Source organism: Elephas maximus, chromosome 2 (assembly GCF_024166365.1).
Source record: "Elephas maximus indicus isolate mEleMax1 chromosome 2, mEleMax1 primary haplotype, whole genome shotgun sequence".
Classification (NCBI taxonomy): domain Eukaryota; kingdom Metazoa; phylum Chordata; class Mammalia; order Proboscidea; family Elephantidae; genus Elephas; species Elephas maximus.
Genome location: NC_064820.1, coordinates 458,492 through 480,669, shown reverse-complemented (window position 1 = coordinate 480,669; position 22,178 = coordinate 458,492). Strand labels below are relative to the sequence as shown.

At 57.9% G+C, this 22,178-nt stretch overlaps 1 protein-coding gene across 1 annotated transcript in view; it reads right to left on the bottom strand.

The window, feature by feature from the left end:
• Positions 1-2,261: 2,261 nt before the first annotated feature.
• The window catches only part of AHRR (aryl hydrocarbon receptor repressor), a 161,576-nt gene continuing 141,659 nt past the window's right edge, over positions 2,262-22,178 (bottom strand). The window contains exons 9-11 of the mRNA XM_049858336.1: positions 5,599-5,660; positions 5,160-5,304; positions 2,262-3,345 (exon numbers count right to left, since the gene is read on the bottom strand). Coding sequence (XP_049714293.1) covers positions 2,262-3,345; positions 5,160-5,304; positions 5,599-5,660 — 1,291 coding nt within the window. The remainder of the gene's footprint in view (positions 3,346-5,159; positions 5,305-5,598; positions 5,661-22,178) is intronic.

Here is a 22,178-nt window from a genome sequence, read left to right as displayed (position 1 = left end):
CATAAGAAAAGTGCTGACTCAGGAATTTCTGTTGTCGGCATAACAGGCACCAAACTGGCAGGGGAAGGGACAGGAAGCACATGAGGACCACAGACACCCCGCTGGAGCCTCGGTGCACGAGGAAGCTGAAAAATGTGGGGTGGCCCCAAGGTATAAAACCGCAAAACTGATGGCACGATGCTGACTCAGTGCCATCAGAACACAACTTGCCAGTCAGCCAGCTGCAGCTGGGTGCAGTGAGCCCTGTCCTATCAGTGTGAGTGTGGACAGACATCTGCACATCTGGGAGGATGCTGGTGGGTGGGTGCGGGGCCTGTGGAGGAAGAACCCCACTTGTGCTTCAGTAAGTCTCCTCCTCAGACGGCCTCACGTGAGGCTCAAGGATTGCAGCTTGTCTTTGGTTGAATCTGAGGCGTGGGCCACAGGTGGTAAACATTCAAGACGCCCCTCAAGTCCACCTTTCTGGTCATGCATTTCCTCTGGTTGTCATTGCTTGCTGTCGAGTTGGCTCCAGCTCACGGTGACCCCACGTCCGCCCGGTCGCGCCCCGTCTTCACCTTCACTGGTATTCTTGAGTCTATTACCCGGTCGCGCCCCGTCTTCACCTTCACTGGTATTCTTGAGTCTATTACTGTGGCTATCGCGTCAATCCGTCTCACTGCGGAGTTCTCTTCTTTTTTCCGACCCTCTACTTTACCAAACATCCATGAAATTCCAGGGCACCTGAGATGCATTACTCAGGTGCAGTACCACCAGGCTGTTGAACCTCCTGACTCTAATCAGCGTGTGACAGCCGGGGAGGGCCACTGTCACTCTCAGGGAGCACTGCAAAGCCACCCAGCCCATGCCAGCAGGCAGGCCCCTAAGAACCTGCTGCTGCAGGAACAGATGCTTAGACCTTGCCCAGAACCAGGGGTGGGGTACGTGCTGAGTCCCGGGGCAGGCAATGCTCCTGCTGAAAAGTGAGCGGGGTAGCACGGGCTAAGCCCAGTGATGGTGGAGCAGTGGGTCCCTCCTAGGGCTCTCCAGCCACCTCCCAAGCCCCCAGCGTGGTGCTGGCTCTAGAGCACAGATGCCCCGTCCCTGGAGGAGGGTCTGTCCACTCTGCACAGGTGGGCCAGCCACAGGGGCCTGAGACCCCAGAGCGCCATGCTGAGATTTTTATACCCAAGTGTGCACACCCTGGACTGCCCTGCACTAAGCGGGGTGGGCCTCTGGGCCACTCTGGTCCTGGAAGAAGCCAGAACTTCCTGTTCTCTCCAGGGTGTGGATTATGGGGGACCCTCATTTTCTGATTCATGCTTTTATTTGGAATTTCCTACAGTCAGAATGTGTTGCCTTGACAATGAAAAAATTCCTTTAAAATGTAGCACCTGTGTTCCTCCCGGCTAACAGTTCTTCCTGGAAGACGACTGTGTCCTTATGGAGAAGACCTCAGAGGAAGGCTCAGCAGACAGGCAGCCGCCACAGACAACTTGATTTCCTGTTTCTTTTCTGTAAATTTTGTATTTCTCTCTACTTCAAACCTAAACACTGTAAGTGCTGCATTACATGACATCCAGAGAGAGATTGTCACCAACCATCTTCAGAGAATTTTCTGGAAGGAACAGGATATCATCGTGTCACTTTCCTGTGCACAACTTCAAACTCTGCCCAGCGCCCCTGACCACAGGCTTCATGTTGTAGTAAATGCAGGACCAGGAGGCCACAGCTGCTTCTGCCCAGTGTCATAGCACTTGCAACTTTCTAGATTCTTCCACGAACGGGCTCACGGTCACCTTTGGCACGCTGAGCTCTATTTTTAGTTACCTGTCCGGTCAGTGGAAGAGCAGCGTGTCTGCTGCTCTTTGAAGTCTACTCTACAGCCAGTCAGTCCTGCCTTCCAAGCGCAGGCAGGAAGGAGGCCAGCTTGCAAGGGAAGCGTTGGAAACGACGTGAAAGCCTTTCCTTCTCGTCCTCTGGACCCCCAGCAGACCGCGCTGGCAGCCCCTGGAGCGTGGAGTCCAGCCCCGCAGAGCCCGCGGGGCAGCTGTGGGCGCTTCCTATCTGTTAATTCCTCCAGGAAAAGCGCTGTCGCATTTGAAAACCTTGGAGGCCACTTTGCATTTAAGGAACACAGAACACACTATGGCGCACGCTACACACACGTAATAGAAGGCTGAAACTTTGCGACCTTGCAGACAATGTCGCTGACAAACGGCTCGGCGCCGGCCGACGTGAAACAGAACGAGGACCCAGGCGAGTTAGAACCGCCTGCAGAGCTACGGCAGGAACCTGCACTCGGGGACTTTGGGCGGCACCAGCGCTGCCAGGGCACTTTTGGGGAGCATCCCCGGCACCCCACCCTGGCTGTGCTTGGCCCACGACAGCGAGTCTAGGGGTTCGCGCTTGACGACGGGCGCGGCCCCGGGCGCCCTGCAGTCGCGCCGCAGCGGGCACGGATGGCGCGCGCCAGGGTCCTGCAGTGGGCGGTGGGGCAGCTCCGGACAGGGAAGGCCGCGCATGCGCTCCAGGCAGGCCCAGCCGGCAGGGTAGCAGGGGCAGGGTCTGGTGGTGGTCCTGCAGCTGGGGTGAGGCCCCGACACGCTGGGCCCAAGGTGCGGGGTGTAGGAGAACTGCCTGGAGTCTGCGCAGGGGGGCAGGTGCCCCGGAAGGTCCGGCTCTGTCTTCAGGAGCATCCTGTTGGGAAAACTGACCTGCTGTCTCTTGGCCAGGTCACTGGCTCCTAGCCACACCTGGCTCCGGGGCTTGGTGTAGCCCTCTGCTGTGTCCTCGGAACCAGAATCGTTTTCCACTTTGATGGGCACATCCGGTGACAACACTGGGTTGCACAAAGCTGCTGGGGGCACTGGTGCACTTTGCAATTCGGCATCCTCAGCAGAATAGCCCCCCATGGGGAATCTCTGTGTTCTGGAGTGAGGGAGCCCATTCCCCAGGACCCCCTGGGGGAGGTGGCAACTGGTGCGTGGGGGCACCAGGGCCTGGTCGCAATCCTGCCAAGGCCTGCTGGTCCGGCCACAGGGGGCACTTGGGGGATGGTCCAGCGGGTGGGTGCTGGGTGCATTTCTGAAAGCAGTGACCCCGCTGGCATTGAAAGTGCCCTGGATGCCCGGGTAGGGGACACAGGTGCCTGGGGGCTTGGCACACACGGAGAGCGGGCCGCTGCCATGGGGCTCTGGCTCCAGCTTCACGCTGCTGCCCTGGTTGTGCCTCTCTGCTGTCCAGCTAAGATGCCTCATCTTCCCCGCTGCTTTGAAGCCGCAGTTGTACATGTGTACTTCCCTCTGCCCCCTCGCTCCCGAGGAGCCGCTCAGCATCCTCCCGTGGTCCTCTTCTTCCCTGTCCCTGCAGAGAAGACAGAGCCCATTAGACAGCTACAGGGCAGCGACCCATCTGAGGGAGGGTACCAAACCAGGACACTACTGTACCCTGGCCACGCACTGCCCCACTTGTCCCACGTTTCAGCCCTGTGTCCTATGTGTGACAAAGCCACGTCTTCACGAGGTGAAGGAACTCACCTGCGGTGGCACAGGAGGAACAGGTGGAGCCCATCCCCCCATCTCTTCCAGAACCAGAGCTCTGCCGTAACACCAAGCTCTCCCATACACCAAGAGTCACCTGGCAACCCCAGGTGCATCGGAGCAGAACTGTGCTCCATAGGGTTTTTAATGTCTGTGATCTTTCAGAAATAAATTGCCAGGCCTTTCTTCCAAGGCACCTCGGGGTGGACTCGAACCTTCCACCTTTCAGACAAGCCGTCTGCACCACCCAGGGACTTGAGCGTTCTTTGACAGCAACATGTGTTTACTGGGGACACACTGGTACTCAGCACTGTGCCGTGGGTCAAGGAGATGCCGGCCCAGCCTTGCCCATGGGGAGTGTGGTACGGACAGACTGCAGTCATGTGGTGAATGAGAAGCTCCAGTGCCCACGAGATCCCACTGAGAAACAGCTCTCCTGACGCCGCCTCCATGTCACCTTCTTGTTGAGGGGTGACTTTGCACATTTCTCATAATCATTTAAAAGATTTCCTCCTGTCTTTTTTTTGGCCTGTCCCATGTCGAGGCAGACAATGGTGGCGGGAATCAGAAATTCAATGCCCCGCATCATGGGCGAGGCCCTGCACTAGCCAGGTTCCTGCCCGTGAAGCAAATGGCACAGCACAGACCCACACCAATGTGGCGGCGTGAGCCTCAGAGGGGGCAGATGCACAACACTTATTCACCTATCCAGTGTCCTTACTTACCTTGCTATTTCTTACAACTGCTGCAACAGTGTGCTGTCAGAGCTAGGTATATTCTTACGCTAAGTGGGAAAAACCAACAAGAGAGGATAGAAAAGTATCGGGCCTTCCCCGAGCCCACACCCAGCGCTTGTTACTGTTGGTTGCTGGTGAGTCAGTTCTGACTGATGGTGACTCTGTGTTTCCGAGTAGAACTCCACAGGGTTTTCAAGGCTGTGTGACCTTTCACAAGCAGACCCCAGGCCCGTCTTCCAAGGTGCCTCTGGGTGGGTTTGAACCACCACCCTGTCGACTAGTTGGTACGCGCAGGCTTACAGTCAGCAAGGTACATACGGCTTAATCGTGCTTACTTACTGATCTGTAGAGAACAATTTCATCCGGGTTTCACCACATCTCTGATGTGAAAAACAGGTGAGATTGTGAAGTACTGATTAGTAAGTAAGCGGAATTAAGGTGTGCATGCCTTGCTTACTGGGTAATCTGTTCCTGTGACGCCCCCCACCCTACCCCAGGACTCCTTATGCCCTTACAGGCACGATTTCTGACTCAGCCTGGGCAGAGCCTGGGATCCTTTCCAGCACTGGTAGCCTCTAGGAGGGGCAGGCCCAGTGGGAGGGATGGGAGTGGCCAGGCTTCAGAGCAAAGATGAGAGTCCCCATGTCCTCCTCCTCCTCATGCAGTGCGGCCCCCCGCAGTGTGCGGTAACAGCTCCTTGGCGTGGGGTGTGTTGGGATGCGTTCTGTGTGTCTGCATGTTATAGTACAGACCGAGGTTGGTTGTCATGCTCACAGGTCAAGGACGGCTGACAGACCAGAGACCTGGCCAGTCCCTTTTTTCTTTCTTCTTAAGCACCCCCACCCCTTAGTTTGGCCCTTGGCTGTGCTGGAGCTGGATAGTGTCACCCGGCCCTACTTACTCTTCAGCCTCCTCGGGGTCAAGGACGAGGTCGGTGCCACCAACACACAAGCATGGGGCCCTGACTGGAGCCTGGGCCCAGCGGTCGGCGTCAGCGTCTGCGTGCACTCTGAATACTGGGATACCGTTCTCTCCATTGCTCCTCCCTGTGGAGATTTGGAGAAGGGAAGGAGTCTTCCCTGTGAGCCGTGAACAATCCCTGGACCCGACACGGCTTGCCCCCAGCACCTCTCGACTCACGGCGTCCTCAGGACCATGGGGCAGGGCACAGGGATGGACAGTCACCCCCACAGGTAGCAGACATGACACCCCCTCTCCCACAGGCCCCATGGAATAAGCCAGGGTTCCCACAGGACAGACGGAGCTCTTGATAAAATGATGCCTAGAGGCGAGACACATTTCCCCCATGTGAAAGATTCGGTAGTGAATTCAAAAATTACCTGCAAAGTAGCTGGGCTTTCCGTGCAATTCTGATTCACACAGACTCGGGGTAGCTTTTGCCCTGTGAAGAAAAGGTAATAGCAAAATAACACGTAAATTGCATATGTGTGGGCTACATGACTTTACGACAGCCACCGTCTTACTGTCCAGCTGAAGAGATGAAGACAGCCACAGCCACACACACTCGTTTAGTTCTTTACAGCGTGTAAAGCCTTTCCTTGGCTAGATTTACTGAAAATTCTGAATCATGTCATTTTCCAGGCCAATCAGGGCTAAAGAACTTAATTCAGAAAACAAATATATATACATACAGAATGACTTTTAGTGCTTTTTTTTCCTTTCTTTCTGGAAAGGCCATAGTGAAAAAATGTCCTGTAGTTCCTGTCAGAAAAGGTTGTAAAAGACTCTGAAATGACCAAAAAGATGACTGGTGGTCTTCAGGGACTGCTGTGCACTCTCCAGGGCAACTCTTCCCGGTTATCTGAGCCGTGGGTTGGCACCCTGCATTTCTAGAGTTCAGAATGGACTATGACATATGTATTGAAGGTTAGCTTCTGACTTCAGTCCAGAGCAGAGTGGTGGGAATTCAAACAGCCTAGGAAGCCAAGAGTCCCTGGGTGGAGCGAACAGTTAATGCACTCAGCCCCTAAGAAGGGCCGGAGGTTGAAGTCCGCCCAGGGGCTCCTCAGACGAAATTCTGGCAATCTGCTTCCAATAAATCAGCCACTGAAAACCCTATGGAGCAGTTCTGCTCTGCCACACCCGGGGTCTCCGTGAGTCGCAATCAACGCCACGGCAACTGGAAGAGGAAGTCTAGAAATTGTTTCTTTTAAGAAATGTTGAGTAGCATTCAACATTCTCCCCTTAGCCCTTTTTCTTCCCTCTTTCTGAGTTTAATAATATTCTTCATAATATGGTATCTAGTACTTAAACCCCAACCCGTCGCTCACAAGTCGGTTCTGACTCCTAGCGACCCTATAAGACAGAGGAGAACTGCCCCATAGGGTTCCCAAGGGTATAATCTTTACAGAAGCAGAATGTTACATCTTTCTTGCGCAGAGTGGCCGATGGTTTCGAACTGCCGACCTTTTAGTTAGCAGCTGAGCGCTTTAACCACTGTGCCATCAGGTATTTATTGCACCGTTGTTATCACGATGCATGCAAGCCTTCGAAGACCTTACTTCACATAATCCTCACAAAACTGTAACGGTGAGTCTCAGCACCCGCACTCTGCCAGGCACGGTTGCGGGGGCACCCTCCCCCTTCTGTCTCCCCGACTTTCTGTCCCACCGCCTCTCTGTCCCCCGCCCCCTGGCCCCCACCCCAGGTCCCCGCGCCTCTCTGTCCCCCACCTTTCTGTCCCCGCACCTTTCTGTCCCACACCTTTCTGTCCCCCCGCCATTCTGTCCCCGCACGTTTCTGTCCCACACCTTTCTGTCCCCCCGCATTTCTGTCCCCACACCTTCTGTGCCCCCGCCTTTCTGTCCCGCCTTTCTGTCCCCACAACTTTCAGTCCCCCGCCTTTCTGTCCCCACACCGTTCTGTCCCCCACCTTTCTGTCTCCCACCTTTCTGTCCCCGCGCCTTTCTGTCCCCCCGCCTTTCTGTCCCCCCGCCTTTCTGTCCCCCGCCTTTCTGTCCCCCGCCTTTCTGTCCCCCGCCTTTCTGTCCCCCCGCCTTTCTGTCCCCCCGCCTTTCTGTCCCCCGCCTTTCTGTCACCCGCCTTTATGTCCCCACGCCTTTCTGTCTCCCGCCTTTCTGTCCCCCGCCTTTCTGTCCCCACGCCTTTCTGTCTCCTGCCTTTCTGTCCCCACACCTTTCTGTCCACCGCCTGTCTGTCCCCACACCTTTCTGTCCACCGCCTTTCTGTCCCCACAACTTTCTGTCCACCACCTGTCTGTCCCCACACCTTTCTGTCCACCGCCTTTCTGTCCCCACACCTTTCTGTCCCCCGCCTTTATGTCCCCACGCCTTTCTGTCTCCCGCCTTTCTGTCCCCCGCCTTTCTGTCCCCACGCCTTTCTGTCTCCCGCCTTTCTGTCCCCACACCTTTCTGTCCACCGCCTTTCTGTCGTACCGCCTTTCTGTCCCCCGCCTTTCTGTCCCCACACCTTTCTGCCCCCCGCCTTTCTGTCCCCACACCTTTCTGTCCACCGCCTGTCTGTCCCCACACCTTTCTGTCCCCCGCCTTTCTGTCCCCACACCTTTCTGTCCCCCACCTTTCTGTCCCCACACCTTTCTGTCCCCCACCTTTCTGTCCCCACACCTTTCTGTCCCCCGCCTGTCTGTCCCCCGCCTTTCTTTCCCCCGCCTTTCTGTCCCCACGCCTTTCTGTCTCCCGCCTTTCTGTCCCCACACCTTTCTGTCCACCGCCTTTCTGTCGTACCGCCTTTCTGTCCCCCGCCTTTCTGTCCCCACACCTTTCTGCCCCCCGCCTTTCTGTCCCCACACCTTTCTGTCCACCGCCTGTCTGTCCCCACACCTTTCTGTCCCCCGCCTTTCTGTCCCCACACCTTTCTGTCCCCCACCTTTCTGTCCCCACACCTTTCTGTCCCCCGCCTTTCTGTCCCCACGCCTTTCTGTCCCCACGCCTTTCTGTCTCCCGCCTTTCTGTCCCCACACCTTTCTGTCCACCGCCTGTCTGTCCCCACACCTTTCTGTCCACCGCCTTTCTGTCCCCACACCTTTCTGTCCCCCGCCTTTCTGTCCCCACACCTTTCTGTCCACCGCCTTTCTGTCCTACCGCCTTTCTGTCCCCCGCCTTTCTGTCCCCACGCCTTTCTGTCTCCCGCCTTTCTGTCCCCACACCTTTCTGTCCAGCCCGTCTGTCCCCACACCTTTCTGTCCACCGCCTTTCTGTCCCCACAACTTTCTGTCCACCGCCTGTCTGTCCCCACACCTTTCTGTCCACCGCCTTTCTGTCCCCACACCTTTCTGTCTCCCGCCTTTCTGTCCCCACACCTTTCTGTCCACCGCCTGTCTGTCCCCACACCTTTCTGTCCCCCGCCTTTCTGCCCACGCCTTTCTGTCCCACGCCTTCCTGTCCCACGCCTTTCTGTCCCCCGCCTTTCTGTCCCCGCACCCTTCTGTCCCCCGCCTTTCTGTCCCACCGCCTTTCCGTCCCCCTGCCTTTCCGTCCTCACGCCTTTCCGTCCCCGGCCTTTCCGTCCCCCGCATTTCTGTCCCCACAACTTTCTATCCCCCACCTTTCTGTCCCCCGCCTTTCTGTCCCCCGCCTTTCTGTCCCCCCGCCTTTCTCTCCCCGCGCCTTTCTGTCCCATACCTTTCTGTCCACCGCCTTTCTGTCCCCCGCCTTTCTGTCCCCCACCTTTCTGTCCCCACACCTTTCTCTCCCCGCGCCTTTCTGTCCCCACATCTTTCTGTCCACCGCCTGTCTGCCCCCACACCTTTCTGTCCACCGCCTTTCTGTCCCCACACCTTTCTCTCCCCGCGCCTTTCTGTCCCCACACCTTTCTGCCCCCCGCCTTTCTGTCCCCACACCTTTCTGTCCACCGCCTGTCTGTCCCCACACCTTTCTGTCCACCGCCTTTCTGTCCCCACACCTTTCTGTCCCCCGCCTTTCTGTCCCCACACCTTTCTGTCCACCGCCTTTCTGTCCTACCGCCTTTCTGTCCCCCGCCTTTCTGTCCCCACGCCTTTCTGTCTCCCGCCTTTCTGTCCCCCGCCTTTCTGTCCCCACGCCTTTCTGTCCCCACGCCTGTCCCCACACCTTTCTGTCCCCACGCCTTTCTGTCCCCACGCCTGTCCCCACGCCTTTCTGTCCCCACGCCTTTCTGTCCCCACGCCTGTCCCCACACCTTTCTGTCCCCACAACTTTCTGTCCACCGCCTGTCTGTCCCCACATGTTTCTGTCCACCGCCTTTCTGTCCCCACACCTTTCTGTCCCACACCATTCTGTCCTCCGCCTTTCTATCCCTGCCTTTCTGTCCCACAACTTTCCCCACACCTTTCTGTCCCCCACCTTTCCGTCCCCACACCTTTCCGTCTCCCACCTTTCCGTCCCCTGCCTTTCTGTCTCCCACCTTTCTGTCCCCCGTCTTTCTGTCCCCACACCTTTCTGTCTCCCACCTTTCTGTATCCCGCCTTTCTGTCACGCCTTTCTTTCCCCACACCTTTCCGTACCCCGCCTTTCTGTCCCCCGCCTTTCTGTCCCCACACCTTTCTGTCCACCGCCTTTCTGTCCCCGGCCTTTCTGTCCCCACACCTTTCTGTCCCCCGCCTTTCCGTCCCCACACCTTTCCGTCCACCGCCTTTCCGTCCCCACACCTTTCCGTCCCCACACCTTTCTGTCCCCAAACCTTTCTGTCCACCGCCTGTCTGTCCCCACACCTTTCTGTCCACCGCCTTTCTGTCCCCACACCTTTCTCTCCCCGCGCCTTTCTGTCCCCACACCTTTCTGCCCCCCGCCTTTCTGTCCCCACACCTTTCTGTCCACCGCCTTTCTGTCCCCACACCTTTCTGTCCCCCGCCTTTCTGTCCCCACACCTTTCTGTCCACCGCCTTTCTGTCCTACCGCCTTTCTGTCCCCCGCCTTTCTGTCCCCACACCTTTCTGTCCCCCGCCTTTCTGTCCCCACACCTTTCTGTCCACCGCCTTTCTGTCTCCCGCCTTTCTGTCCCCCGCCTTTCTGTCCCCACGCCTTTCTGTCTCCCGCCTTTCTGTCCCCACACCTTTCTGTCCACCGCCTGTCTGTCCCCACACCTTTCTGTCCACCGCCTTTCTGTCCCCACAACTTTCTGTCCACCGCCTGTCTGTTCCCACACCTTTCTGTCCACCGCCTTTCTGTCCCCACACCTTTCTGTCCACCGCCTTTCTGTCCCCCGCCTTTCTGTCCCCACGCTTTTCTGTCTCCCGCCTTTCTGTCCCCACACCTTTCTGTCCACCGCCTTTCTGTCTCCCGCCTTTCTGTCCCCCGGCCTTTCCGTCCCCCGGCTTTTCCGTCCCACGCCTTTCCGTCCCCCGCCTTTCCGTCCCCACGCCTTTCTGTCCCATGCCTTTCTGCCCCACGCCTTTCTGTCCCCACACCTTTCTGTCCCCCGCCTTTCTGTCCCCATAACTTTCTGTCCTCCGCCTTTCTGTCCCCACACCTTTCTGTTCCACACTTTTCTGTTCCCCCGCCTTTCTGTCCCCACACCTTTCTGTCCCACACCATTCTGTCCTCCGCCTTTCTATCCCCGCCTTTCTGTCCCACAACTTTCCCCACACCTTTCTGTCTCCCACCTTTCCATCCCCACACCTTTCCATCTCCCACCTTTCCGTCCCCTGCCTTTCTGTCCCCCGCCTTTCTGTCTCCCACCTTTCTGTCCCCACACCTTTCTGTCTCCCACCTTTCTGTACCCTGCCCTTCTGTCCCCACACCTTTCTTTCCCCACACCTTTCCGTCCCCACACCTTTCCGTAGCCCGCCTTTCTGTCCCCACACCTTTCTGTCCCCCGCCTTTCTGTCTCCCACCTTTCTGTCCCCCGTCTTTCTGTCCCCACACCTTTCCGTCTCCCACCTTTCCGTCCCCTGCCTTTCTGTCCCCCGCCTTTCTGTCTCCCACCTTTCTGTCCCCCGTCTTTCTGTCCCCACACCTTTTTGTCTCCCACCTTTCTGTACCCCGCCTTTCTGTCCCCACACCTTTCTTTCCCCACACCTTTCCGTCCCCACACCTTTCCGTAGCCCGCCTTTCTGTCCCACCTTTATGTCCCCCGCCTTTCTGTCCCCACACCTTTCTGTCCCCATAACTTTCTGTCCTCCGCCTTTCTGTCCCCACACCTTTCTGTCCCACACCATTCTGTCCTCCGCCTTTCTATCCCCGCCTTTCTGTCCCACAACTTTCCCCACACCTTTCCGTCTCCCACCTTTCCGTCCCCTGCCTTTCTGTCCCCCGCCTTTCTGTCTCCCACCTTTCTGTCCCCCGTCTTTCTGTCCCCACACCTTTCTGTCTCCCACCTTTCTGTACCCCGCCTTTCTGTCCCCACACCTTTCTTTCCCCACACCTTTCCGTCCCCACACCTTTCCGTAGCCCGCCTTTCTGTCCCCACACCTTTCTGTCCCCCGCCTTTCTGTCCCCACACCTTTCTGTTCCCCGCCTTTCTGTCCCCACACCTTTCTGTCCTCCGCCTTTCTGTCCCCACACCTTTCTGTCCCCCACCTTTCTGTTCCCTGCCTTTCTGTCCCCACAAGTTTCTGTCCCCCGCCTTTCTGTCCCAAGTTTCTGTCCCCCGCCTTCCTGTCCCACACCTTTCTGTCCCCATAACTTTCTGTCCTCCGCCTTTGTGTCCCCACACCTTTCTGTCCCACACTTTTCTGTACCCCCGCCTTTCTGTCCCCACACCTTTCTGTCCCACACCATTCTGTCCTCCGCCTTTCTATCCCTGCCTTTCTGTCCCCCACCTTTCCGTCTCCCACCTTTCCGTCCCCTGCCTTTCTGTCCCCCGCCTTTCTGTCTCCCACCTTTCTGTCCCCACACCTTTCTGTCTCCCACCTTTCTGTATCCCGCCTTTCTGTCACGCCTTTCTTTCCCCACACCTTTCCGTACCCCGCCTTTCTGTCCCCAAACATTTCTTTCCCCCGCCTTTCTGTCCCCACACCTTTCTGTCTCCCGCCTTTCTGTCCCCCGCCTTTCTGTCCCCACACCTTTCTGTCCCCCGCCTTTCCGTCCCCACACCTTTCCGTCCCCCGCCTTTCCGTCCCCACACCTTTCCGTCCCCACACCTTTCTGTCCCCAAACCTTTCTGTCCACCGCCTGTCTGTCCCCACACCTTTCTGTCCACCGCCTTTCTGTCCCAAGTTTCTGTCCCCCGCCTTTCTGTCCCAAGTTTCTGTCCCCCGCCTTCCTGTCCCACACCTTTCTGTCCCCATAACTTTCTGTCCTCCGCCTTTCTGTCCCCACACCTTTCTGTCCCACACTTTTCTGTACCCCCGCCTTTCTGTCCCCACACCTTTCTGTCCCACACCATTCTGTCCTCCGCCTTTCTATCCCTGCCTTTCTGTCCCACAACTTTCCCCACACCTTTCTGTCCCCCACCTTTCCGTCCCCACACCTTTCCGTCTCCCACCTTTCCGTCCCCTGCCTTTCTGTCTCCCACCTTTCTGTCCCCCGTCTTTCTGTCCCCACACCTTTCTGTCTCCCACCTTTCTGTATCCCGCCTTTCTGTCACGCCTTTCTTTCCCCACACCTTTCCGTACCCCGCCTTTCTGTCCCCAAACATTTCTTTCCCCCGCCTTTCTGTCCCCCGCCTTTCTGTCCCCACACCTTTCTGTCCCCCGCCTTTCTGTCCCCCGCCTTTCTGTCCCCACACCTTTCTGTCCCCCGCCTTTCCGTCCCCACACCTTTCCGTCCCCCGCCTTTCCGTCCCCACACCTTTCCGTCCCCACACCTTTCTGTCCCCAAACCTTTCTGTCCACCGCCTGTCTGTCCCCACACCTTTCTGTCCACCGCCTTTCTGTCCCCACACCTTTCTCTCCCCGCGCCTTTCTGTCCCCACACCTTTCTGCCCCCCGCCTTTCTGTCCCCACACCTTTCTGTCCCCCGCCTTTCTGTCCCCACACCTTTCTGTCCCCCGCCTTTCTGTCCCCACACCTTTCTGTCCACCGCCTTTCTGTCCTACCGCCTTTCTGTCCCCCGCCTTTCTGTCCCCACACCTTTCTGTCCCCCGCCTTTCTGTCCCCACACCTTTCTGTCCACCGCCTTTCTGTCTCCCACCTTTCTGTCCCCCGCCTTTCTGTCCCCACGCCTTTCTGTCTCCCGCCTTTCTGTCCCCACACCTTTCTGTCCACCGCCTGTCTGTCCCCACACCTTTCTGTCCACCGCCTTTCTGTCCCCACACCTTTCTGTCCACCGCCTTTCTGTCCCCACACCTTTCTGTCCACCGCCTTTCTGTCCCCCGCCTTTCTGTCCCCACGCTTTTCTGTCTCCCGCCTTTCTGTCCCCACACCTTTCTGTCCACCGCCTTTCTGTCTCCCGCCTTTCTGTCCCCACACCTTTCTGTCCCCCGGCCTTTCCGTCCCCCGGCTTTTCCGTCCCACGCCTTTCCGTCCCCCGCCTTTCCGTCCCCACGCCTTTCTGTCCCATGCCTTTCTGCCCCACGCCTTTCTGTCCCCACACCTTTCTGTCCCCCGCCTTTCTGTCCCCATAACTTTCTGTCCTCCGCCTTTCTGTCCCCACACCTTTCTGTTCCACACTTTTCTGTTCCCCCGCCTTTCTGTCCCCACACCTTTCTGTCCCACACCATTCTGTCCTCCGCCTTTCTATCCCCGCCTTTCTGTCCCACAACTTTCCCCACACCTTTCTGTCTCCCACCTTTCCATCCCCACACCTTTCCGTCTCCCACCTTTCCGTCCCCTGCCTTTTTGTCCCCCGCCTTTCTGTCTCCCACCTTTCTGTCCCCACACCTTTCTGTCTCCCACCTTTCTGTACCCTGCCCTTCTGTCCCCACACCTTTCTTTCCCCACACCTTTCCGTCCCCACACCTTTCCGTAGCCCGCCTTTCTGTCCCCACACCTTTCTGTCCCCCGCCTTTCTGTCTCCCACCTTTCTGTCCCCCGTCTTTCTGTCCCCACACCTTTCCGTCTCCCACCTTTCCGTCCCCTGCCTTTCTGTCCCCCGCCTTTCTGTCTCCCACCTTTCTGTCCCCCGTCTTTCTGTCCCCACACCTTTTTGTCTCCCACCTTTCTGTACCCCGCCTTTCTGTCCCCACACCTTTCTTTCCCCACACCTTTCCGTCCCCACACCTTTCCGTAGCCCGCCTTTCTGTCCCACCTTTCTGTCCCCCGCCTTTCTGTCCCCACACCTTTCTGTCCCCATAACTTTCTGTCCTCCGCCTTTCTGTCCCCACACCTTTCTGTCCCACACCATTCTGTCCTCCGCCTTTCTATCCCCGCCTTTCTGTCCCACAACTTTCCCCACACCTTTCCGTCTCCCACCTTTCCGTCCCCTGCCTTTCTGTCCCCCGCCTTTCTGTCTCCCACCTTTCTGTCCCCACACCTTTCTGTCTCCCACCTTTCTGTACCCCGCCTTTCTGTCCCCACACCTTTCTTTCCCCACACCTTTCCGTCCCCACACCTTTCCGTAGCCCGCCTTTCTGTCCCCACACCTTTCTGTCCCCCGCCTTTCTGTCCCCACACCTTTCTGTTCCCCGCCTTTCTGTCCCCACACCTTTCTGTCCTCCGCCTTTCTGTCCCCACACCTTTCTGTCCCCCACCTTTCTGTTCCCTGCCTTTCTGTCCCCACAAGTTTCTGTCCCCCGCCTTTCTGTCCCAAGTTTCTGTCCCCCGCCTTCCTGTCCCACACCTTTCTGTCCCCATAACTTTCTGTCCTCCGCCTTTGTGTCCCCACACCTTTCTGTCCCACACTTTTCTGTACCCCCGCCTTTCTGTCCCCACACCTTTCTGTCCCACACCATTCTGTCCTCCGCCTTTCTATCCCTGCCTTTCTGTCCCCCACCTTTCCGTCTCCCACCTTTCCGTCCCCTGCCTTTCTGTCCCCCGCCTTTCTGTCTCCCACCTTTCTGTCCCCACACCTTTCTGTCTCCCACCTTTCTGTATCCCGCCTTTCTGTCACGCCTTTCTTTCCCCACACCTTTCCGTACCCCGCCTTTCTGTCCCCAAACATTTCTTTCCCCCGCCTTTCTGTCCCCACACCTTTCTGTCTCCCGCCTTTCTGTCCCCCGCCTTTCTGTCCCACACCTTTCTCTCCCCCGCCTTTCCGTCCCCACACCTTTCCGTCCCCCGCCTTTCCGTCCCCACACCTTTCCGTCCCCACACCTTTCTGTCCCCAAACCTTTCTGTCCACCGCCTGTCTGTCCCCACACCTTTCTGTCCACCGCCTTTCTGTCCCCACACCTTTCTCTCCCCGCGCCTTTCTGTCCCCACACCTTTCTGCCCCCGCCTTTCTGTCCCCACACCTTTCTCTCCACCGCCTGTCTGTCCCCACACCTTTCTGTCCACCGCCTTTCTGTCCCCACACCTTTCTGTCCCCCGCCTTTCTGTCCCCACACCTTTCTGTCCACCGCCTTTCTGTCCTACCGCCTTTCTGTCCCCCGCCTTTCTGTCCCCCGCCTTTCTGTCCCCACACCTTTCTGTCCACCGCCTTTCTGTCTCCCGCCTTTCTGTCCCCCGCCTTTCTGTCCCCACGCTTTTCTGTCTCCCGCCTTTCTGTCCCCACACCTTTCTGTCCACCGCCTTTCTGTCTCCCGCCTTTCTGTCCCCACACCTTTCTGTCCCCCGGCCTTTCCGTCCCCCGGCTTTTCCGTCCCACGCCTTTCCGTCCCCCGCCTTTCCGTCCCCACGCCTTTCTGTCCCATGCCTTTCTGCCCCACGCCTTTCTGTCCCCACACCTTTCTGTCCCCCGCCTTTCTGTCCCCATAACTTTCTGTCCTCCGCCTTTCTGTCCCCACACCTTTCTGTTCCACACTTTTCTGTTCCCCCGCCTTTCTGTCCCCACACCTTTCTGTCCCACACCATTCTGTCCTCCGCCTTTCTATCCCCGCCTTTCTGTCCCACAACTTTCCCCACACCTTTCTGTCTCCCACCTTTCCATCCCCACACCTTTCCGTCTCCCACCTTTCCGTCCCCTGCCTTTCTGTCCCCCGCCTTTCTGTCTCCCACCTTTCTGTCCCCACACCTTTCTGTCTCCCACCTTTCTGTACCCTGCCCTTCTGTCCCCACACCTTTCTTTCCCCACACCTTTCCGTCCCCACACCTTTCCGTAGCCCGCCTTTCTGTCCCCACACCTTTCTGTCCCCCGCCTTTCTGTCTCCCACCTTTCTGTCCCCCGTCTTTCTGTCCCCACACCTTTCCGTCTCCCACCTTTCCGTCCCCTGCCTTTCTGTCCCCCGCCTTTCTGTCTCCCACCTTTCTGTCCCCCGTCTTTCTGTCCCCACACCTTTTTGTCTCCCACCTTTCTGTACCCCGCCTTTCTGTCCCCACACCTTTCTTTCCCCACACCTTTCCGTCCCCACACCTTTCCGTAGCCCGCCTTTCTGTCCCACCTTTCTGTCCCCCGCCTTTCTGTCCCCACACCTTTCTGTCCCCATAACTTTCTGTCCTCCGCCTTTCTGTCCCCACACCTTTCTGTCCCACACCATTCTGTCTTCCGCCTTTCTATCCCCGCCTTTCTGTCCCACAACTTTCCCCACACCTTTCCGTCTCCCACCTTTCCGTCCCCTGCCTTTCTGTCCCCCGCCTTTCTGTCTCCCACCTTTCTGTCCCCCGTCTTTCTGTCCCCACACCTTTCTGTCTCCCACCTTTCTGTTCCCTGCCTTTCTGTCCCCACAAGTTTCTGTCCCCCGCCTTTCTGTCCCAAGTTTCTGTCCCCCGCCTTCCTGTCCCACACCTTTCTGTCCCCCGCCTTTCTGTCCCCACACTTTTCTGTCTCCCGCCTTTCTCTCCCCCGCCTTTCTGTCCCCACGCCTTTCTGTCTCCCGCCTTTCTGTCCCCACACCTTTCTGTCCACCGCCTGTCTGTCCCCACACCTTTCTGTCCACCGCCTTTCTGTCCCCACAACTTTCTGTCCACCGCTTGTCTGTCCCCACACCTTTCTGTCCACCGCCTTTCTGTCCCCACACCTTTCTGTCCCCCGCCTTTCTGTCCCCCGCCTTTCTGTCCCCACACCTTTCTGTCCCCCGCCTTTCCGTCCCCACACCTTTCCGTCCCCCGCCTTTCCGTCCCCACACCTTTCCGTCCCCACACCTTTCTGTCCCCAAACCTTTCTGTCCACCGCCTGTCTGTCCCCACACCTTTCTGTCCACCGCCTTTCTGTCCCCACACCTTTCTCTCCCCGCGCCTTTCTGTCCCCACACCTTTCTGCCCCCCGCCTTTCTGTCCCCACACCTTTCTGTCCCCCGCCTTTCTGTCCCCACACCTTTCTGTCCCCCGCCTTTCTGTCCCCACACCTTTCTGTCCACCGCCTTTCTGTCCTACCGCCTTTCTGTCCCCCGCCTTTCTGTCCCCACACCTTTCTGTCCCCCGCCTTTCTGTCCCCACACCTTTCTGTCCACCGCCTTTCTGTCTCCCACCTTTCTGTCCCCCGCCTTTCTGTCCCCACGCCTTTCTGTCTCCCGCCTTTCTGTCCCCACACCTTTCTGTCCACCGCCTGTCTGTCCCCACACCTTTCTGTCCACCGCCTTTCTGTCCCCACACCTTTCTGTCCACCGCCTTTCTGTCCCCACACCTTTCTGTCCACCGCCTTTCTGTCCCCCGCCTTTCTGTCCCCACGCTTTTCTGTCTCCCGCCTTTCTGTCCCCACACCTTTCTGTCCACCGCCTTTCTGTCTCCCGCCTTTCTGTCCCCACACCTTTCTGTCCCCCGGCCTTTCCGTCCCCCGGCTTTTCCGTCCCACGCCTTTCCGTCCCCCGCCTTTCCGTCCCCACGCCTTTCTGTCCCATGCCTTTCTGCCCCACGCCTTTCTGTCCCCACACCTTTCTGTCCCCCGCCTTTCTGTCCCCATAACTTTCTGTCCTCCGCCTTTCTGTCCCCACACCTTTCTGTTCCACACTTTTCTGTTCCCCCGCCTTTCTGTCCCCACACCTTTCTGTCCCACACCATTCTGTCCTCCGCCTTTCTATCCCCGCCTTTCTGTCCCACAACTTTCCCCACACCTTTCTGTCTCCCACCTTTCCATCCCCACACCTTTCCGTCTCCCACCTTTCCGTCCCCTGCCTTTTTGTCCCCCGCCTTTCTGTCTCCCACCTTTCTGTCCCCACACCTTTCTGTCTCCCACCTTTCTGTACCCTGCCCTTCTGTCCCCACACCTTTCTTTCCCCACACCTTTCCGTCCCCACACCTTTCCGTAGCCCGCCTTTCTGTCCCCACACCTTTCTGTCCCCCGCCTTTCTGTCTCCCACCTTTCTGTCCCCCGTCTTTCTGTCCCCACACCTTTCCGTCTCCCACCTTTCCGTCCCCTGCCTTTCTGTCCCCCGCCTTTCTGTCTCCCACCTTTCTGTCCCCCGTCTTTCTGTCCCCACACCTTTTTGTCTCCCACCTTTCTGTACCCCGCCTTTCTGTCCCCACACCTTTCTTTCCCCACACCTTTCCGTCCCCACACCTTTCCGTAGCCCGCCTTTCTGTCCCACCTTTCTGTCCCCCGCCTTTCTGTCCCCACACCTTTCTGTCCCCATAACTTTCTGTCCTCCGCCTTTCTGTCCCCACACCTTTCTGTCCCACACCATTCTGTCCTCCGCCTTTCTATCCCCGCCTTTCTGTCCCACAACTTTCCCCACACCTTTCCGTCTCCCACCTTTCCGTCCCCTGCCTTTCTGTCCCCCGCCTTTCTGTCTCCCACCTTTCTGTCCCCACACCTTTCTGTCTCCCACCTTTCTGTACCCCGCCTTTCTGTCCCCACACCTTTCTTTCCCCACACCTTTCCGTCCCCACACCTTTCCGTAGCCCGCCTTTCTGTCCCCACACCTTTCTGTCCCCCGCCTTTCTGTCCCCACACCTTTCTGTTCCCCGCCTTTCTGTCCCCACACCTTTCTGTCCTCCGCCTTTCTGTCCCCACACCTTTCTGTCCCCCACCTTTCTGTTCCCTGCCTTTCTGTCCCCACAAGTTTCTGTCCCCCGCCTTTCTGTCCCAAGTTTCTGTCCCCCGCCTTCCTGTCCCACACCTTTCTGTCCCCATAACTTTCTGTCCTCCGCCTTTGTGTCCCCACACCTTTCTGTCCCACACTTTTCTGTACCCCCGCCTTTCTGTCCCCACACCTTTCTGTCCCACACCATTCTGTCCTCCGCCTTTCTATCCCTGCCTTTCTGTCCCCCACCTTTCCGTCTCCCACCTTTCCGTCCCCTGCCTTTCTGTCCCCCGCCTTTCTGTCTCCCACCTTTCTGTCCCCACACCTTTCTGTCTCCCACCTTTCTGTATCCCGCCTTTCTGTCACGCCTTTCTTTCCCCACACCTTTCCGTACCCCGCCTTTCTGTCCCCAAACATTTCTTTCCCCCGCCTTTCTGTCCCCACACCTTTCTGTCTCCCGCCTTTCTGTCCCCCGCCTTTCTGTCCCACACCTTTCTCTCCCCCGCCTTTCCGTCCCCACACCTTTCCGTCCCCCGCCTTTCCGTCCCCACACCTTTCCGTCCCCACACCTTTCTGTCCCCAAACCTTTCTGTCCACCGCCTGTCTGTCCCCACACCTTTCTGTCCACCGCCTTTCTGTCCCCACACCTTTCTCTCCCCGCGCCTTTCTGTCCCCACACCTTTCTGCCCCCGCCTTTCTGTCCCCACACCTTTCTCTCCACCGCCTGTCTGTCCCCACACCTTTCTGTCCACCGCCTTTCTGTCCCCACACCTTTCTGTCCCCCGCCTTTCTGTCCCCACACCTTTCTGTCCACCGCCTTTCTGTCCTACCGCCTTTCTGTCCCCCGCCTTTCTGTCCCCCGCCTTTCTGTCCCCACACCTTTCTGTCCACCGCCTTTCTGTCTCCCGCCTTTCTGTCCCCCGCCTTTCTGTCCCCACGCTTTTCTGTCTCCCGCCTTTCTGTCCCCACACCTTTCTGTCCACCGCCTTTCTGTCTCCCGCCTTTCTGTCCCCACACCTTTCTGTCCCCCGGCCTTTCCGTCCCCCGGCTTTTCCGTCCCACGCCTTTCCGTCCCCCGCCTTTCCGTCCCCACGCCTTTCTGTCCCATGCCTTTCTGCCCCACGCCTTTCTGTCCCCACACCTTTCTGTCCCCCGCCTTTCTGTCCCCATAACTTTCTGTCCTCCGCCTTTCTGTCCCCACACCTTTCTGTTCCACACTTTTCTGTTCCCCCGCCTTTCTGTCCCCACACCTTTCTGTCCCACACCATTCTGTCCTCCGCCTTTCTATCCCCGCCTTTCTGTCCCACAACTTTCCCCACACCTTTCTGTCTCCCACCTTTCCATCCCCACACCTTTCCGTCTCCCACCTTTCCGTCCCCTGCCTTTCTGTCCCCCGCCTTTCTGTCTCCCACCTTTCTGTCCCCACACCTTTCTGTCTCCCACCTTTCTGTACCCTGCCCTTCTGTCCCCACACCTTTCTTTCCCCACACCTTTCCGTCCCCACACCTTTCCGTAGCCCGCCTTTCTGTCCCCACACCTTTCTGTCCCCCGCCTTTCTGTCTCCCACCTTTCTGTCCCCCGTCTTTCTGTCCCCACACCTTTCCGTCTCCCACCTTTCCGTCCCCTGCCTTTCTGTCCCCCGCCTTTCTGTCTCCCACCTTTCTGTCCCCCGTCTTTCTGTCCCCACACCTTTTTGTCTCCCACCTTTCTGTACCCCGCCTTTCTGTCCCCACACCTTTCTTTCCCCACACCTTTCCGTCCCCACACCTTTCCGTAGCCCGCCTTTCTGTCCCACCTTTCTGTCCCCCGCCTTTCTGTCCCCACACCTTTCTGTCCCCATAACTTTCTGTCCTCCGCCTTTCTGTCCCCACACCTTTCTGTCCCACACCATTCTGTCCTCCGCCTTTCTATCCCCGCCTTTCTGTCCCACAACTTTCCCCACACCTTTCCGTCTCCCACCTTTCCGTCCCCTGCCTTTCTGTCCCCCGCCTTTCTGTCTCCCACCTTTCTGTCCCCCGTCTTTCTGTCCCCACACCTTTCTGTCTCCCACCTTTCTGTTCCCTGCCTTTCTGTCCCCACAAGTTTCTGTCCCCCGCCTTTCTGTCCCAAGTTTCTGTCCCCCGCCTTCCTGTCCCACACCTTTCTGTCCCCCGCCTTTCTGTCCCCACACTTTTCTGTCTCCCGCCTTTCTCTCCCCCGCCTTTCTGTCCCCACGCCTTTCTGTCTCCCGCCTTTCTGTCCCCACACCTTTCTGTCCACCGCCTGTCTGTCCCCACACCTTTCTGTCCACCGCCTTTCTGTCCCCACAACTTTCTGTCCACCGCTTGTCTGTCCCCACACCTTTCTGTCCACCGCCTTTCTGTCCCCACACCTTTCTGTCCCCCGCCTTTCCGTCCCCACACCTTTCCGTCCCCACACCTTTCCGTCCCCACACCTTTCTGTCCCCAAACCTTTCTGTTCCCCGCCTTTCTGTCCCCACACCTTTCTGTCCCCCGCCTTTCTGTCCCCACACCTTTCTGTCCCCACACCTTTCTGTCTCTCGCCTTTCTCTCCCCCGCCTTTCTGTCCCCACGCCTTTCTGTCTCCCGCCTTTCTGTCCCCACACCTTTCTGTCCACCGCCTGTCTGTCCCCACACCTTTCTGTCCACCGCCTTTCTGTCCCCACAACTTTCTGTCCACCGCCTGTCTGTCCCCACACCTTTCTGTCCACCGCCTTTCTGTCCCCACACCTTTCTGTCCCCCGCCTTTCCGTCCCCACACCTTTCCGTCCCCACACCTTTCCGTCCCCAAACGTTTCTGTTCCCCGCCTTTCTGTCCCCACACCTTTCTGTCCCCCGCCTTTCTGTCTCCCACCTTTCTGTCCCCCGTCTTTCTGTCCCCACACCTTTCTGTCTCCCACCTTTCTGTATCCCGCCTTTCTGTCCCCACGCCTTTCTGTCCACCGCCTTTCTGTCCCCACACCTTTCTGTCCCCCGCCTTTCCGTCCCCACACCTTTCCGTCCCCACACCTTTCCATCCCCACACCTTTCTGTCCCCAAACCTTTCTGTTCCCCGCCTTTCTGTCCCC